General features: G+C 39.0%; 1 protein-coding gene across 2 annotated transcripts in view; it reads left to right on the top strand.

The window, feature by feature from the left end:
• CCDC148 (coiled-coil domain containing 148) overlaps nt 1–17,986 on the top strand; it is a 189,756-nt gene that overhangs the window by 44,265 nt on the left and 127,505 nt on the right. For both annotated transcript variants that reach the window (XM_063077403.1, XM_063077411.1), the window contains 2 exons: nt 1,752–1,890; nt 4,014–4,220. In XM_063077403.1, the coding sequence (XP_062933473.1) occupies nt 1,752–1,890; nt 4,014–4,220 (346 nt within the window). The remainder of the gene's footprint in view (nt 1–1,751; nt 1,891–4,013; nt 4,221–17,986) is intronic.

Here is a 17,986-nt window from a genome sequence, read left to right as displayed (position 1 = left end):
CTGCTTACCAGAATAATGAAGGGCTTATCAGAAATGAGATAACCTTGTATGACAACGGAATTCCCCTTAGTATCACTGATTTAAAGGGTGTTTTATTCTGTTTTAAATTGCCAAATATTTTTCAGAGGCATAGATGATATATGAAGAATTCTTTGAATTGCACAATTAACTTTAAAGTGTAAGACTGTTGATATAGTAGAAATAAACAATGGCAAGTCTCCACCTTGGATCAAAGAAATATTTGTTGCTAATATTCCCTCTGATTGCACCTGTATTTGATTATTCTAATTTATTAAACAGGAACAATAATATGCAAATAAACTTAGACTATAAAGAGACATTAATTAAGTTTAGAGTTCAAGCTGATATAGCAGCCTTTTCACTCTGCATAGAACTTTGCTAATACTTTATATAGAACACAAACCAGGCCAGTGCCTATGAGTATTCTGAGATGAACAAAGCATTTTGGAGCATAGTAGACGTGTTATTAGGAAAGTGACTTGAAGGGATCCTATTTACAAATGATTTCTTTTTTTTTTTTGACTGGTAAGGGGATTGCAACCCTCCACACGGAGTTGTCTGCACCACGCTCAGCCAGTGAGCGCACCCGCCATCCCTATATAGGATCCAAACCTGTGGCCTCGGCGCTGCCAGTGTCGCGCTCTCCCAAGTGAGCCATGGGGCCGGTCCTACAAATGATTTCTTTAGTGATATGAAATTTAATGCCATTTATTATTCTTTTCTCTACCAATATTTAGTATTACCTCCCGTATTAGTTCATTTTCTGTTGCTTATAAAAGAATACCTGAAATGGGGTCATTTATAAAAAAGAAAGAAATTTATTTCTACTGTTTTGGAAGCTGAGAAGTCCATGGTCCAGGGAGCACATCTAAAGAGGGCTTTCTTCTTGGTAGATGCTCTCAGTAGAGTCCCATGGTGACTCAGGCAATTACATCCCAAGGGCTGGGTGAGAGCGCTTTGATGTGTTCACCCAGTTTGCTTATAAAGCCATGAATCTACTCCCTGATAACTCATTAAGCCATTAACACATTAATCCATGAACAGATGAATCCATTCATGAAAGCATAATCCTCATGATCCAATCACCTCGTAAAGACCCCACCCTTCAAATAACATATTGGGGACCAATCTTCCATGTGAGCTTTGGAGAGGACGATCATTCAACCCATATAACCCCTACAAAGCAAGAAGTTAAGAGGATAAAGTAAAATATAACTTTAGACTTGCCTTTGAAGTCAAACCTTAAATAAGTGCCTTCCTCAGTCTGTCTGTATTACATAATTGTTCATTTAGCTATCTACATTTGTATTTCCCTCCAGTCTAGACACAGGAACTTTGTGGAATAAGCAAAATCCTTTTAAATCTGTATACTTAATAATTTATTTTCCATTGTCTGTTTATTTCATTCACTGGTCATGATTTTTAAAATATTGCTTTAGGCAAGATAGAATAAATATTTTTAAAAAATATTGTCTTGTCAAACTTTCTCAATTTTTGCCTGGAAATCATGGCAAGACCAAGTAAAGGATTGATACAACCCATTGTATTAGAATTTAGAAGCTTTCTGTAACAGACATTAAATTTGGCTAATGTATTAAAAAAAAAAAACCCACAAACCTCATTTTATGAAATTATCATCACTTGCTTGATGATAATAGCTTGAACAGTTGGAGGGCTCTCAAACTCCATGACTGTTCAACAGTATCTTGTGACATTTTTGTTGCTTCCAGAAATTTTCAACTAAGTGAAGAAGACCACTGGATTTACCAGGCTATTTTGGATCAGTATCCTGGAGATCTCTTTGGCAGAAGAACTCTGTATCTGGACATGTTACAAAGATACTTTCCTCACAAATCTAGGCATGATTTGGTGAGTGTCAAACCCTACCCACATACTGGCTAGTTAAATCATTTAAGTGGTCAATAATTATTAAGCAAAAACTATCTTTTCAGAATGATGCTATAAAAATGATTTTTTCCTACACTCTAGCAAATAATAGGGCTATAGTTTTGAAGCCTGGGCAGGTCATTTTTTCAAGCCTATACAGTTCATGAGAAGATTGGGGACCCCTCTGGCAACATTTACTCTTTCACTGCCTACTTGCTGCAGAGCTCTTCTATGTGGCTCTGCTAGTGTTAGACTCCAGAGGTTCTGCCATCTCCAGGTCTTGCCTGAAAATGGAGTGCCCGCTCGGCTGTCCAAAGAGCCTGCCACACCTCAGTCCTTCCAGTCAAGGGGGAGCTAACACTTGCCCTGTGGGTTGGCACTTACTATGATCTCCCCACCATGACAACTCTGCTTATCCTCCTAGATGGCTCTGAAGCACAAACACCCCAAATTTAGCACTCAAAGATATGACTGAAATTTCCCTGAGAAGAAACTGTGAAATTACTGTTTTGTTCTTTCGTCAACAATAGCACAAAGGCAAGGAAGCAGAAGTTACCACGTCACCAATTAATTTCTCAATAACTCATCTTATAACATACATGTAAACAAACACACATAGGCTTTTAATTTTTAAATGCTGTAAAATATTATCACATACTCTGCATTTTTGTAATTGTTTTAAGTTAAGCAAGTAACAATACTCACATGTGTGTAGAAGTTACCTTGTGTCTGTCTGTGAAAACTTATTCAACATACAGAACATTGGATGAGAGAAGTACTATTGTTATCCTTATTTTCAGACAGAGTCTGAAGCCAGTGTGACCATCCCCCCCCCATCCTCTCCCTACGCCCCCAAAAGTTAGTTGTTTTAATTCTGGCCTTTATTTTGTAACAGATGCCTATTATATAATAAATAATTCACTCTGGATTTTAAAAAATTCTTAATTTATTAAATTAGATCATTCTTTTTATTCTCTAGTGATTCTATTTGCTTCTGTGACCAGCTGTCATTTTTAGCTTTCTAGATTTTTATATTTTTCTGCTATTCACATAATAAAGATTTTTACATTTACTTCTTACATCGGATTAATTAGTATGTGTTTCTGTATGGTATATGCTTCCTTTCTTAATAGTCGACAGATGTTAAGTGTATTTTTGCCTTTATGGAACAAAGCTAAGAAGTTCATAGAACAGGTTTCAGCAGCTGATACTTGGTTTAAGTGAGACCATGCCTGTTTCATCAGGTACCTGATTAACCATACCTAAAGTATTATTTCAGGTGGAACCTACTATATTCCACTCGCTAGCTACTTTTCTCACAAGTCTTAGGAGTTAAATAATGTACCAAATTTAGAGGCATAGTCTATACTAGCAGAATAAAGAATTATTTGGGTCAGGGACTGTCCCCTTCGGAAGACACACCTTTCTGTGAGGAGCATTTAAGTATCACCAAACTACTCAAGGACACACCATTCCTGTTCTTCCCTGCAAGTCTCTGGTACTTGCCATGGTTGAGATTCACTGACAAAAGGAGCTGCTGTTAGCAGTGCGAGAATGTCACGTCCCTCACGAGTGTGGAAGGGGAGGAGCTGAGCATCATTGCTACAGCTGCTTTAAGTTTAGACATCCTGACATCTGAGTGTTTCGGTAATTTAGAACCAAACTGTGAATTTCCAGGATTATTGGATCAATTTGTCAGCATGTTTCCTAACTGAAACACGTGATGTCATTGTTAAAATACCAAAACTGATTTAAAGATGGAGTATTAAAAAAATTATGTATAGGGAAATATTGCTTTCTGCTCATTGAATCACTGCCATTTAGGAGTGCAAGTTGTTTTAGAAGCCAGCTGATCTGGCTCCATCCTATGTGAGGAAGGAAAGGACTTACAAGCATTAGATGACTTGTCCTCACTCACCAGTTAGCCATAAGCTCAGAACTCTGGAGCTAGTACCTGGTTGCTGGTTGCCATATTTACTGTTAAGATGTTTGTCTTCAATTTTTCAAAACCATTGCTTATAACTTATTTTATTTGTTTTTGTAACGATGACATAAAATGTAAGCTCATTTTCATAATAAGTGTTCACCATCTGTTCTGTTTTCAGGTGGAACATGAGAAGTATTGTGACCAGTATCGCTTTGCTAGGGAGCAGCAAAGGGTCCTGTTATCAAGTTGGAATAAGAACAGGAAGGACTTTATACAGAAGGCTCTGCTGACCCTTCTGGAGGCCTGTGCAGCTCATGAAATGGAGAGCACATTGGCTGAGGACAGGAAAAAGCAACAGGCATTGTGTGCTGATCTGAAAGCCAAGGTGAGCTGCCTCACGGAGGTGTTTCAGTATTTGCTTGGCTATTTAAGAATCAACTTTCCCCTTTTGTTCAAACCCAACCTAAAGCTCAGTTTCTCTAAAAAGTCTGTCTTGGATAACACTGTTCAATTGAGCCATATAAAATTTCAACTCTTTTAGGTCAAAAATCATCAGTAATCAATGATTTCATATGGTTCAACCTAAGTTACTATAACAGGATGTTAATAGTGACGTTTTGATTGAAAAATCCAACACCAACCATAGACACTGCACACCAGAGAGAGGTGCTGGGCAGAAATGCATAGTGTAATTATAAAGTAACTGTCTGATGCTGATTCAAAGACTTTTGGACCTCTCATCACATCAAAGATATAAAAAAAGTCAAGTTATGACGAGGAGATAGGATTTGAGAGAGATGTTGCGGCAAGCCCTTGCTGGGCTGTGCGTGAGTCCTGGAGGCCCGATGCAGATATAGCTTCCCTAGGAGTGTTGGCAGGGGCCATTAAAAGCAAACTGTATTGAGGTACAGCACACATAAACTGCACAAGTCTTGATTTATTGATAAATAATACAGTAGGAGAATGAGGGTGCAACAAAAAGTTTTATTCTCTTAGAAAAAAATAACCTGGCAGACGTTACACTCTAGCAATTAACAGCATATAAAACAAATGTCTCTGTTTTAAAACATTAGAGGAAGAATGCCTGCTCTGTATTTTTTTTTTTTTAAACAAAAGTTATTTCATTAGACATTGCATAAGCTTGGGACCTAAAAGAAATAGAAGCTATATCACGGCCGATCTACCACTGGCTATGTAGCTAATGCATGTTTCTTCTCCATCTGCAGGCTAAGAAACACACAGGAATCTGGGGCCATGGCAAGACCTTAAACTCCTAGGCTGTTTATATTCATTTTGCACACATTATCGATAGCCCTTGAGCTGTGCTGTAAGTGACTTTTTTTGTATTGTACTGCATTGAAGTAAACATACATGCAGTAACGTGCGCAGTACTTAAGGTGCCATTGGGTGAAGTTTTACATATACATATACTCCCATGTAAACACCGCCAAGATCAAGATATGGAACATTTCCTGTAGCTCAGAAGGCTCCCTCATGCCTTTTAGTAAATACTCCCTGCTCTCACCTGTCACCACTATTTTGACTTCATGACCATCGATGATTTTTGTCTATTCTTGAACTTCATATTAATCAAATCAGACAGTGTAAACTCCTTTGTACTTCTTCCACTCATTGTGTCTGTTTCATCCCTGTTGGATGTTATAGTCATTTGTTCTTTTTTATTGTTGTGTAGTATTTCACTGTGTGTGTGTGTGTGTGTGTGTGTGTGTATCTCACAATTTATTTGTATGTTTTCCTTTTAATGGAAATTTAAGTTGTTTCCAGTTTTTTATTAGTATGATAATGGTGCTATGAATGTTCTTGAACATGTCTTTTGGTGGACATATGCATTCATTTCTATTGGATAGATGCTTAGGAGCAGAATTGCTGGATCATAAGGCCTCAGAGGTGTTTAGCTTTAGTAAACACTGCTAAATAGTTATTCAAAGTGGTTATACAAATTTGCAACCAGTTTCAATTGCTTCACATCTTCACCAACACTGGTATTGCCAATCTTTAATTTTAGCTAATCTGGTGACTGAGTAGTAGTACCTCATTATGGTTTTCATTTGTGTTTAGAATAAAAATGATGAGCATCTTTTCATATGCTTATTAGCCATTTGGATACTTTCTTTTGTGAAATATCCACTCAAGTCTTTTGCCCATTTTTTTATTGGGTTGCGTGCTTTTTACTTATATTCTGTATGTAAACCCTATTTCTTTTTATTTCTCTCAATCGATGGTTTGTCCATTTACTCTCTTAGTGTCTTTGAATGAACAAAACTTCTTAATTTTAATAAAGTACGTTTTTATTTTTAAATATCTTTGAGATATAAGTTATTGTAGTGGATTGAATTATATCCACCCAAAACTCACTGAAGCTTCAATTTCCCCCAAGTTTTACGTGTTAGAAACTTAGCCTGCACTGTGACTGTGAAGAGGGTAGGAAATCCTATTATTCTGATTAAAAGTGGAGACTTGAAGAGGTGATTGGATTGTAGGACCGTGCAGTAGTGAATGGATTAAAAATGGTGGTCAGGGTCTGGGTCTGAGGGTTTTAAAAGAAGAGGAGAGTCTGTCTCTCTCTCTCTTTCTCTCTCTGCTCCCTCTGCTTCCACCATCTTGCAATGTGAGACCTCTGGGTCACTGTCGCCACCACCAGATGGACTTTGGACATCCCAGCCTCAGAAACAGTAAGCAATAATTTCATTTTCTTTATAAATTACCCAGTTTCGTATGTCTTCTTATAAGCAACAGAAATGGACTAATACAATTATATACAGTAAAATTACCCTTTTTAGTGAATAGTTCTATAAATTTTGACAAATGTATTACATGTACCCACCAACACAGTCAATGTATAGAACAGTTCCATCATCCCTCAAAAGTCTTCATAACCCTTTGTAGACAACACACCTTTGCCTTTGGCAACTACTGATCTGCTCTCTGTCTCTATAGTTTTCCCTATTTTAGAATGTCACTAAGTGTAACCATACAGTATGTAGATATTTAAATCTGTCATTATTCACCTAACATAACACATTTGAGATCCAGCCATGTTTTTTGTATCGATAGTTTGTTCCCTTTCATTGCTGCGTTGTATTTTGTGATATGGATATATAACAGTTTTTTCATTCAATTAGTGTTGCTTTGCTTATGGTAGGAGATAGGCTTTATGCTTCCCTATGAGCCTGTGCTTCAGAGGGGGTCTCATACCACACTCTTGTTCCTTCCCCTGTACTAGACTGTCACTAGATACTTGCTAGCCTGGTAGGGGAAGAGGTATTCTGCTTTCCTGGTTTAGTCTCAGTCTCAGGCAGCGACTGTGTCCCTGGGTCTTCAGGCTAGGGCCTACTCAGTGAATCTGCTCTTTTCCCCAGGGCACATGAACTCTGCCTAGTGTCTTTGGTGACTCTTGTAAGGGAGACAGTTTCCTGCCCCTCTCCCAGGACAAGAAGGTTTCTTTATTCCCTTTCCCCAGCTGTAACAGGTCTACACATACGCCCTCATGGGTTTGCTGCTCTTCTAGTGGCTACAGGCTTTGGTTCTGTAGGGCTTTAGTTCCTCTCTCACAGAGCTGCACCACTATAGGAGGCTTCCTCTGCTCTCCTACTCTGATGCCAGTCTTTCTTGTGAGCACTCTGTGAGATCTGTGAAGAAAAGCCTGTAAGTGGGTGCAAATTCCCCTCATGTCTATAGCTTCTATATGTTCTATATGCTCATGCTCTGCCAAATCATTAAAAATTGCAAATCATTAAAATTTACAAATCATTAAAATCTATTGATGCATTATTAAGTTTTAGCTGCAATCTTCTTACCCATTTCTACGGTGGCCTTGTCTTCCCCAGGTGCTCTGCTGCAATTAAGCCTGTTGTCACACTGTGTCCCTCTTTGGAGGTATCTGTCTTTCCTTAAATTTCATGCTAGTTTACTGCCCAGTGACCTCTGCCGTCTGGTGGATTCAAGAAATCCATCTTTATGTAAGCGATTAAGCAATTCTTGCGGTTGAAAACAGAGTGACATTCCTTCTAATTTTCTATCCTAAATGGAAGCTGGAAGTTCCTAATGAAATATCATTCATCAATGTTTTATGTGACCTATTTAGGAAATTGTTGGCTAGTGACATAGGTCATTGTCAAAGGTATCCTGCCCAAGACTCTTCTGCCAAACAGGGCTCCTGCCAGAGGTGAGGGGACCCTCAAAACAGTGGAGTGAAACAAAAGTAAATGGGATCCTAAAAGGTGGAAGAGAAGTGGCTAGTCAAAGGAAAATGTGCACGACCTGTATTGGGGGTATCTGCCCAGGAACAGCCCAGCTAGCAGTCAAGACAAACAAACTGCTCGGAGGGCAAGCGTCAGCATCAGCCCTGCCAGGCGTGCTTAGGGCAGTGCCGGTCACTGTCAAGTGAGATCTTCTGTCTTCTCTCTCACCTCTCCTCCCCCTTTTCCTCCCCCACCTGTGGGCCTTGATGGCCTAGGTGTCTAGGGAATGAAAGGAGAAATCGCCTTCTGAATAAAAGGTGAAGATTTGATTAATCTCTTGGGACTGGGCACTTTAATTTTGAGTCAAGTCCATATTTTGTCCCTTAAAGTGACCATGGGCCCCTATGTAACTCAAGAGTGAGCCATGCGTTCTGCTGAGTTTTCATCTGGCGACAGGAGAAGCATCTGAATAGGAGACCAAAATAATGGTGTGTTTTGATTACTTCCCACACAGCATTCTGTATGTAGCAGGCACACTCTACTGAGTGTCCCCCCGCCCCCTTATCAGGCATTCCAGTAGATGCTTTGTATGTGTTTTCTAATATTATCCTCAATCACAAATCTAAGTTAAAATGGGCAGAGTTTGCTGCAGAGCATCCACCCACTGAAATCAGGGGTGTGGCTCCAGGAGACAATGTAATGTGGTCCCCTTAGCGAGGCACGGTCACAAGAGGGTGAACGAGTATCTCTGAACTTTCAGGGATGAAACCTCCAAAGAGTAAATGTGGGCAGAGAGTGGAGAGTTTGGAACATAAATTGTGATGAAATGATTCCTATTTCCTAGAGAGACAGTGTTATCACTGGAATTTGTGTTCCTGATGAGGGACCGAGTCTCAATAAATTATAGCTGGGACCAAAAATCTATCATGAAAGGAAAGGGGTAAATCTATAAATCCTACAGTAATTTAAAATGTTAAATTATGCTTATGATTTTTTTAACCTGGCAGAAAACTTGGAGATTTATCCCTACCCTTCATCTCACAAGTCTGACAGCTGAGTCCTGAAAGATGAAGTGACTTGCCTCAGGTTCCCATTAGCTTACTCAACTGGAAATTCAGTATCATCTCGGCCCCACGCAAGTTTGCATGCAAGAATCCTACAAAATAACACAAGATATTTATTATAGGGCACGTCCCAGTGTGCTATAAAGCAGACCCACAGAAAGTGAAAAATATTACTTCATTGAATCATAAATTTGACTTTTTAAAAAACTAATATCCTAGCTATAATAAACATTAATTAAACATTTAGCCATAATTTTGGTCTCTGCCATGGAATTTAAAAGGGCTTTTGGGGGGTGATTTAGGTGATTTGTGTCTTTTAAGAAAAGTGTTAAGGGAATTTTGGAATAATGTGCTTGCTCTCTCTCACTGTTCTATTTTGGTTTTCTGTCAGTAATGGTGCTGTAGCCGACAGAGGCATGCAGGCCTCTCACCAGAGGGACAAGAGGAAAGTGGGGAAGTACGGCACCCATACTAGGAATGGGAACCCCATTTCTAGAGCTGTCTCACAAGTGCCTTTCTTTGCTTCCATGCTGGGGAAAAGTCAACTTCATCTGGACTCTCAGTGCCACGTGAGAGGCCTTAAAGGTCCTGTCCTTGGTTTGCCCATTGTCCCCATTCCTTTTATGACTGTTCCCAATAGTCACCGCTCCTCACCTAACACTGCACACTGTCAATCCAGACTCCCAGGAGGCAACCCACCTCCGACTTTATCAGGAAAATTAGGTCACTGAGGAGTGGAAACCACACCTAATTCCTTCCTCTCCCACCCTACGTCTTTCTGTCTCCTGCCAGTCGCTGACCTTCCTCGAGACGCAGGACGAGATGCCTCCTACATGTTCAAGTCCAGTCCTTCCTCCTCATGTTTGGAATTCTGACCCATCTAACTTTAGAAATTTGATTCTACCAATTATCTCCTTTCCTTTTTTTTTTTCTTTGTCTTTGTAGTGTTTCCCTCAGCCTATAAACATGGTTAATTCTTTCCTACCCAAAGAAACCTCCTTTTGACTCTAAGTCATTCTCTAGCTCCTGGGAAGTCCCTATGTCTAACTTTCATTTGAAATCAACCTTTTGAAAGATTAATCTATATTATTATCCCTAGGACTTTTGACCTCTCCAGTTCACCTTTCCTTTCCTCAAGGTCACCAGTGACCTGCATATTACCTAATCCTGCCCCTGCTCTTCTGTCGTGATCCTAGTGGACCTTTCCACTTCATTTCTCTGTTGACCACTCACTCTTTGACAATATTTACTTCCTCAGCTACCATAAGTTATTTACTTTTCTGTGTCTTAAAGTGGTTCTTATTCTACCAGTGTATTTCTCATTGTCTGCCCAATTTTAAAATCCTGGCATCCTCCAGGTTTCTATCCTTGCTCTGTTCTTCTCTCCCTACTTCATTGGCCCCCAAGCAACCTCATGATTTACCTACCCCTGTATGCTAATTACTCTCAAATCTTTTTTCCCATCCCTGAACAGCTCTCTCTTTGTATTAGTCCATCTTTGTTGCTTATAACAGAATTACCTGAAGCTGGGTAATTTGTAAAGAAACAATATTTATTGCTTATAGTTCCAGAGGCTGGAAGTCCAAAGTCTGGGGAACATACCTGGTGAGGTCCTTTTGCTGGTGGTGACTCTACAGCAGTGGTGGAATGGCTGAGCTGGAGAGAGCTAAGCTTCTTACTTGCCATCCTTTTAAAGCCATCATAACCACACCCATGACCACTGTTAAACCGTCAATGGATTAATCCATTCACTAGGCCATGGTCCTCACAATCTAATCACCTTTTACGGCCCCACCTTTCAATACCATAATAGGATTCCCCACCCTCTTAACACTGTCACAGTGGGGATTATGTTTCAATGACCTTTGGGGGGACATTCAATCCATAGCACTCTTGAACTTCACATATCCATGTGCATGCTGATTATATCAACTTTGAGATGCCTCAGTGTCCAAAATGGAAATCTTTATTTTCCTGTGGTAAGTTTGCATTTCTTTTTTGAAACTTAGCCTCTTCTTACTAACCCTCATAGCCATTTACTGACTTTGGAAAATTTTATCTCTCAACTATCTTTCCCTTCCTTGCTATCACTGAGGCCCAGCCACTGTTCCTGAACTGCTGCACCAGCCCTCTAATGGCGGTGCTTCATGTCCTGCCCTTTTGAAATCTTTCCCCTAAATTGCAGGCAGAATGCTCTATCTAAAATGCAGTTCAGGCTGTGCCAAACTCTCAGTGGCACACCTTTGCTTACACTAATGGCCAAACTTCCTGGTACGGCTTCCCAGGTCCTCAGTACTTGGACCCTGGCTCCCTTTCCAGGCTCCTTTCTTGACACACTGCACTCCACACTTTATAATTTAGAAATGCTGAACTCACTGTAGTCCACTCTCCCTCTGTCTCTGCCACTGCGCTTGCCGCACTCTGTTTCTTGCCTCTGTGCCTTTGCTCTTGCTATTGTTGGCTTTGCCTGGAATGCCTCTCTACTTGCCTTTGTCTGGCTAAATCTCTCTCTCTCATCTTTGAGATTCAGCTCAAATATCTGCCACAGGAAGATGTCCCTGACTAGATTCAATTCACTGTTTGTTCTCCCCAACCTCTTGTACGTAAGTCTGGCTTGCCAGTAATTTATGATTACAGCACACTGAAAAATCTACATCCCCCACACAACTGCAAGCAGGAACCCCATCTTATTTACTTTGGCAGGAACCTCTTCCCACTACCCTGTAGATTTTTAGTGTTTGGAACATGAAAGTGCTCGGTAACTTTTGTTGAAGTATATAAGCCTCAGGCATTTTTTTCCTTCTCAATACCTCTTGATATAGTACTATTCTCACTATTTTCTTTCTAACTTATTTATGAGGAAGCTGGTTGTAGAAACAAGTATATGAATGTGCAAAGTCATTAAGACGTGAAGTACCAGACTTAATTGTCAACACCGAAAATTCTGAGATGTCAAATGTAGTTTTAAAAATAAAACCTGGCTACCTATAAAACTGAGTAGTACATTTCAGGCAGGAAGAAAGTCGCCCAGAACTTGGTTTTCTTCTTCAGTTTATCTTGTTTTTGTGCTCCTTGTCCTCCTCTCTGGTTGAATGTATGACCTAGTCAGGAAGCCATGGTAGTCAGGAAAATCAGATAATGTGGAGGCAGATGATACTTTAAAAAATAAATATCATTTGAATTCCCTTTCTACACGTGGTAGTTCCCCTACAGGTTCAATTCCTTCCACAATCCCCTTTCTCCTCAGATTTCAGCTTCCTCTGCCATTGGAGAACAGACTTGGACTTCAGTTCCACGAATCATGTGTGAGTGGTACTTTAATTCAAACAGAGAGTTTTTTGAGTTTCAATTCCAGAGATGAAGAATAGCTGATATAAGACAGTAAACAACTATAAAAACTGAATGAAATGTTTAAAATATGTTTGCAGGCACTGGACAACCAGTATGTGGATAAATTCCTTGAAATAAGAGAAGCTTTGAAAGTGAGACCCATATTCCCCCTAGATTACTTTACGAGGTTATTTTTCAATATAAGGTGGAGAGAAATATAGCCCATGCAGAGAATGATATTCTTGATAGGTGAAGGAAGCAGATACTGGAGTTTGGGCTGCAAAAGGAGCTGAGATTTGGGGGACAGGGTATTAGAGATGAAGGAGTGGTAGATAAGGAACTTCCAAAATGTATATAAAATACTCCTTGGGTCCTTTGCCAGCTGGTAAGCTCTAAATGCACAAGGTGAGATACCAAAAGGCCAAAAGAGAACAGCTAATAGAAGGCTGAAAATTGAATAGAGATTTCAGAGGTCAAGAACACAGGCTTGGCAAGGTGTAGTAGGTACTAGAGTTCCGACCCAGCCAAAGTGGGTAAATCTTGTCATTTAAGTAGTGAACACTTAGACATTCAGTTGAAACCCAGAAAGGCCATGCTTTAGGGGTAGGGAGTCATTAAGACAGGCACTCTAGGATTATGTACAAAACTGAAATAGACCGACACTTTAAAAAGCCACAACAAAGCATCAAGATCTAGGAGATTTTCTGGCAACCTAACTGTCTTCCTGACTAAGACTCATCACTTTAAAAAAAAGAACATAATCTAGATCCTCTATAATATAACATTCACAATGTTCAGCATACAGTAAAAATTACCAAACATTCAATGTTCAGCATACAGTAAAAATTACCAAACATTAAAACAAAACAAAATAACAACAACAAAAACAAAAAACAGGAAAAGTGATAAATAATCAAGGAATAAACAGTCTCAGAAATGATTTAAATATTGTAATTAAGAGACAAGAACTTCAAAATAATTATAATTAATTTGTTAAAGAAAATGGAAGAAAAGATGGACAAAATGGATGAAAATACGTAATATTTCAGTAGAAAGTTAGAATATACAAAAATGGGTCATATGGAAATTCTAGAAATGCAAAATATAGTACCTTAAATTAAGAATCCATTGAATGAGCTTTAACAGCAGACTGGGCATAACAGAAGACAGGATTAGTGACCTTGAAGACAGGTCAATAAAAAATATTCAAACTGAAGCACATAAAGAGAAAATAATAAAATGAAAATTAGAACAGAGAAGAGAGCATAAAAGAGATGTGGACCATGGTAAAAAGGTTTATTATATGTGTGATTAAAGTTCTGTAATGAGGAGAGAGAGAATAAAATGGAGTCTATATTGAAGAAATAATATCCAAGAACTTACCAAACCTAATGAAAGACATCAAATTCTCAAGAAGCTCAACAAAACCCAAGATGGATAAATGCAAAGAAAACCATATCTAGGCACCTGATAGTCAAACTACTGAAAATGACAGGTAAAGAGAAAGGGAGTTCTGTGAAGAGGCAGACATGGCATGGAGATCCATTTTGCTGGTGCAGTCACAAGCAAAGGCCACGTGTTCTGGGGTCAGTTGTGATGGCAGCAACTTTCCAGTTGTTCCAGAGACAGTGTGGCCTCTACCAGAGCAGCTCTGTGGTATGTGATTCTGGATGTTACTTCTGGAAGCTTAACCTAGAGCTCGCTCTCTGTATCTTCCAAAGATTTTGTGAGCTCTTTAAAATCCTTTAGTTAATACTTTCTGCTTAAAATAACTAGGGTGGATTCTGCTGTGTACCACTAAAAACTCTGACACAGAAGGTGTCTGGGTCCTGCCATGCTATGCTAACTGGCCTGCTTGTTGACTGCAGGTTAAAGATGAACAGGAGCAGAACCAGTAATGACTCTTCACTGTCCTTGTCCAAGCTGGAATTGATCTTGCAGCACAGAATCCTGTATTGGATCACCTTTGTGGCCAAGGTGATCACAAAAGCTTATCCATCGGTCACATGGCCTAAGTGACTAGATGCAAGGGAAAGGATGTTTTCACCACTAATAACAATCTATCAATGTCCATAGGTGTCATGTACTTTTATTTGTACTTCTGGCATCATCTTAAGGGGTATCTTTCTTGGTAATGGGTGATATAGCAAGTTGCTTGTTGGGCAATAGTGATCCTCACATAATATGTTTCCTTGATCAGAGAAGGAAAAAAACAACATAATTAGAAGATATTGGATGTCCAGTTTACCATGAGAGCTGGCAAGGATTCAGTAGTTTTTGCATTTTAAGGTATTTGTTCAAGAGTAACATGGTGTGGTCAACTGTGCCATGCACCATGGCATAATCAGTGTTAGCGATGAATCCCTTGCATTACTGGCTCCCTGTAGTCTCTGCAGTTGGGGGCACTCACGGAGAAGTTCCCTGTGGTTAACCATGGATATAACATCAGCAGAAGCAAGGGAGCTCTGAGGGACCATAGGCAACAATGCCAGAGTGATTTTTGGTCACAGCAGCAGATGGCATTTTCTCTATGCAGCTATATTGTGCTATCTGTGCTTTTGGCAGGTAGCTAATTGAAATTCCACGGGGTTTGGGGACTTGAAAAATGTACATATTAGTTCCAGGAAGAATATTCCAAGTAGCCCTACTCTTAAAATGTCTTAATTTTTAAAGCATATTTGTCTGCATTGGGGTCTATTTTATAAAGTTTAAAAGAGGCTATACTTTTTAATGTTCTTTATAATGACAGCCTTATATTTCAGTGGCAAGTCATAACAACATCTCACAAGATGTTTTGCAAATGAGAATACTTGATCTGGAATATAGATGTTTGTATTTTACAGTGACTTTATGCAATAAAATTTCAGGCAACCATAATCTCAAGTCCTGAGCAATTTAAGAGGGGAAGTCACAACTTGGAGTTGGAAAGCAAGTATTTTTTTAATACCTGTTAAAAATAAATACATAGTTATTAAAACATTTTTAAGTGTGTCTGATGGAACAGAATAGAGAATCCAGAAATAGTTCCACACATCTAAGGATGGTTGATTTTCAACAATGATACAAAGTCAATTCAATGGAACAAGGCTAGTCTTATGAAAAAGTGGTGTGAGCTGTTGAATATCCAGATGCAAAAATAAATGAACCTTGATACACACCTCATACCCTATATAAAAATGAACTCAAAATGAAACATAAACCTGCATGTAAAATGAAAACTACAAAACACATGGAAAGACAACATAGGAGAAAATCTGCCCCTACCACCCCCTAGCCATCAGACTGATCTTATAACATGTCCATTTCCTACCAAAACCTTAAGAGGGATTTCCAAGACCAGCAGGAAGGATGGACAGAAAAGTCTACACCAATGCCCTTCACGTTTGTTTTTCAGAAATTGCACAGTCTGGTCTTGAACGAATCAGAACTTACTCATACATGCCATACCTGGCTGCAAGCTGAGCAATGTAGTTTATTTCAGGTGGTTGATGCTCAGCCAAAATTCAGAGGTTATTACTGTGGATGAAAGGGAGAATAAGTAACAGGGACAACTAGCAGTTGTCCTTACCTTCTCTCAGTCTCCATCCCCTCTTCCTCCTCTCCACCCCCCACTGTTGTACTTGCTATCTGATTGCCAAATGTTTGTGAAATAGATAAATGAAACTTTGCTTTAGAAACTAATAGGTTAAAACATGTTGTTTTTACAGGTCAGGCGTGGCTGAATATTGTTAATTTCATGTGGCACAACCTAGAGGGTAGATAAGTATAAGGTGTGTAGGCTGCTTGTATGTAATGTATAGTGATATATTAACAGTGGAACTTAGCGATCTGCTCTTTCTCTGTGGTGCTCACACCGCTCTCCTTGTGTTCATCCCCCCATGTTACATTTATTACATCTTTTTTTTTTTTTTTTTTTTTTCTCGTGACCGGCGCTCAGCCAGGGAGTGCACCGGTCATTCTTATATAGGATCCGAACCCGCGGCAGCGGGAGCGTCGCCGCGCTGCTAGCGCAGCACGCTACCGAGTGCGCCACGGGCTCAGCCCACATTTATTACATCTAATGTAAATATTTGTTTGTATGTCTGTCTCTTATTGGACTCTTAAGCATAAGAAGGGAAGAGTCCATTTTTTACCCATCCTCGTAACACTAATGCCTAACACCAATCCTAATCCATAATAGGTACTGAATAAACACCAGCATTAACTTAATATACCTTTGAATACATTGTATTGGCATCAAATTGACTTTGTAAAAAAATGCTATAGGAGGAATGTCGTATACCCATTTATGTTCTCTGATAATCTACTTGTGTTTCAAGTTGTTCATATCTGGCTTTGATTTTTTTTATGGTTTTAAAAAGATTGCATTATAAATTCTGTTCATGGCATTAACTCATCCAAGTCTATTTGAGATAATCTCGTAGTTCTCGTAACACCGGAGCTCATTCTAGTTTCTATATATGCCTTTCTTTTACTAGAAACTCAGAGGGCAGATCTCTCTGCTTTTTGTAGTTTGCCCTTTACCCTGGCATTGTTTGATTGGGAAAACTTTAGGCAGTGAGAGAGGAAATAATTGGATAGAAATACCCAAGATCTAATTCCTTGCTCTTTGCTACAGATGGCACAGGTAATGTTTTATCAAAAGAATTTCGAGGTCAGGGTTGATAATTTGCAAATGGACAGATAATATCTTTTTAATGTGTCATTTCTTTTCATAGCACTCTATGGGCAGTAATGGAGAAATTAGATATATTAATTATTGAAGGAAATCTCTGTTTTGATGTCCTTGGTATTCATGTACATTTCTACCTAGTGGAGCATTTAGTACTGTGAACACAGTGACCTCTTGGCATTCATTACCAGGCTGATTCTAACCAAACGAATTCCAATTAGAGTATTTTTACTGCTACTTGAGAAAATCTACTATTTGAGAAAATCTCCATTTTATAAATGTCTAAAATAATGCATATTGAGTTTCTCCTATATTGTCTCATCATGACAAATGTTTCATTTGGTTATAGTGGCTTGCTGGAAGTTCTTTTTGTGGGTGAGAGAGGCAGACTAGTGAGAAGACAAAAAATGAGAAAAATGATCTGTCAGTGCCTGAGGCATTTACAATAAAAAGAATCAAATTTCTAGGCATGAAAGGACCATAAGAGACATGTTAAAAGTGATTCTTCTGGGCTCTGTGCCTATTTCTTTACTTTCACAAGAGATGGAATTTGTAAAATACATATGTTGAATGCCTGAGTATTTTAAAGTGACACAAGTTGCTTGTTACTAACATACTTAGTGATTATTACAAAAATTATTTTTCTTTGCATATGGCATAATTCATTCATTTACTCATTTGACAAATAGTTTTTGCGCACCTACCTTGTGCCAGGCGCTGTGATGGCACTGGGCATGCAGAGAGGAATAAGGTGTCTTCAAGTGTCTCAGATTCCAGTAGAAGAGACATACACATAAATATTTAGTTATTGTGGGTGTGGTGAATGCCATGGAAGAGATATATACATATATGTATATAAAAATTATAGGAGCACAGAGAAGTT

This window comes from Cynocephalus volans, chromosome 1 (genome assembly GCF_027409185.1).
Source record: "Cynocephalus volans isolate mCynVol1 chromosome 1, mCynVol1.pri, whole genome shotgun sequence".
NCBI lineage: Eukaryota > Metazoa > Chordata > Mammalia > Dermoptera > Cynocephalidae > Cynocephalus > Cynocephalus volans.
The sequence above is the reverse complement of the archived record's forward strand: the minus strand, read 5'-3'. Positions and strand labels throughout refer to the sequence as shown.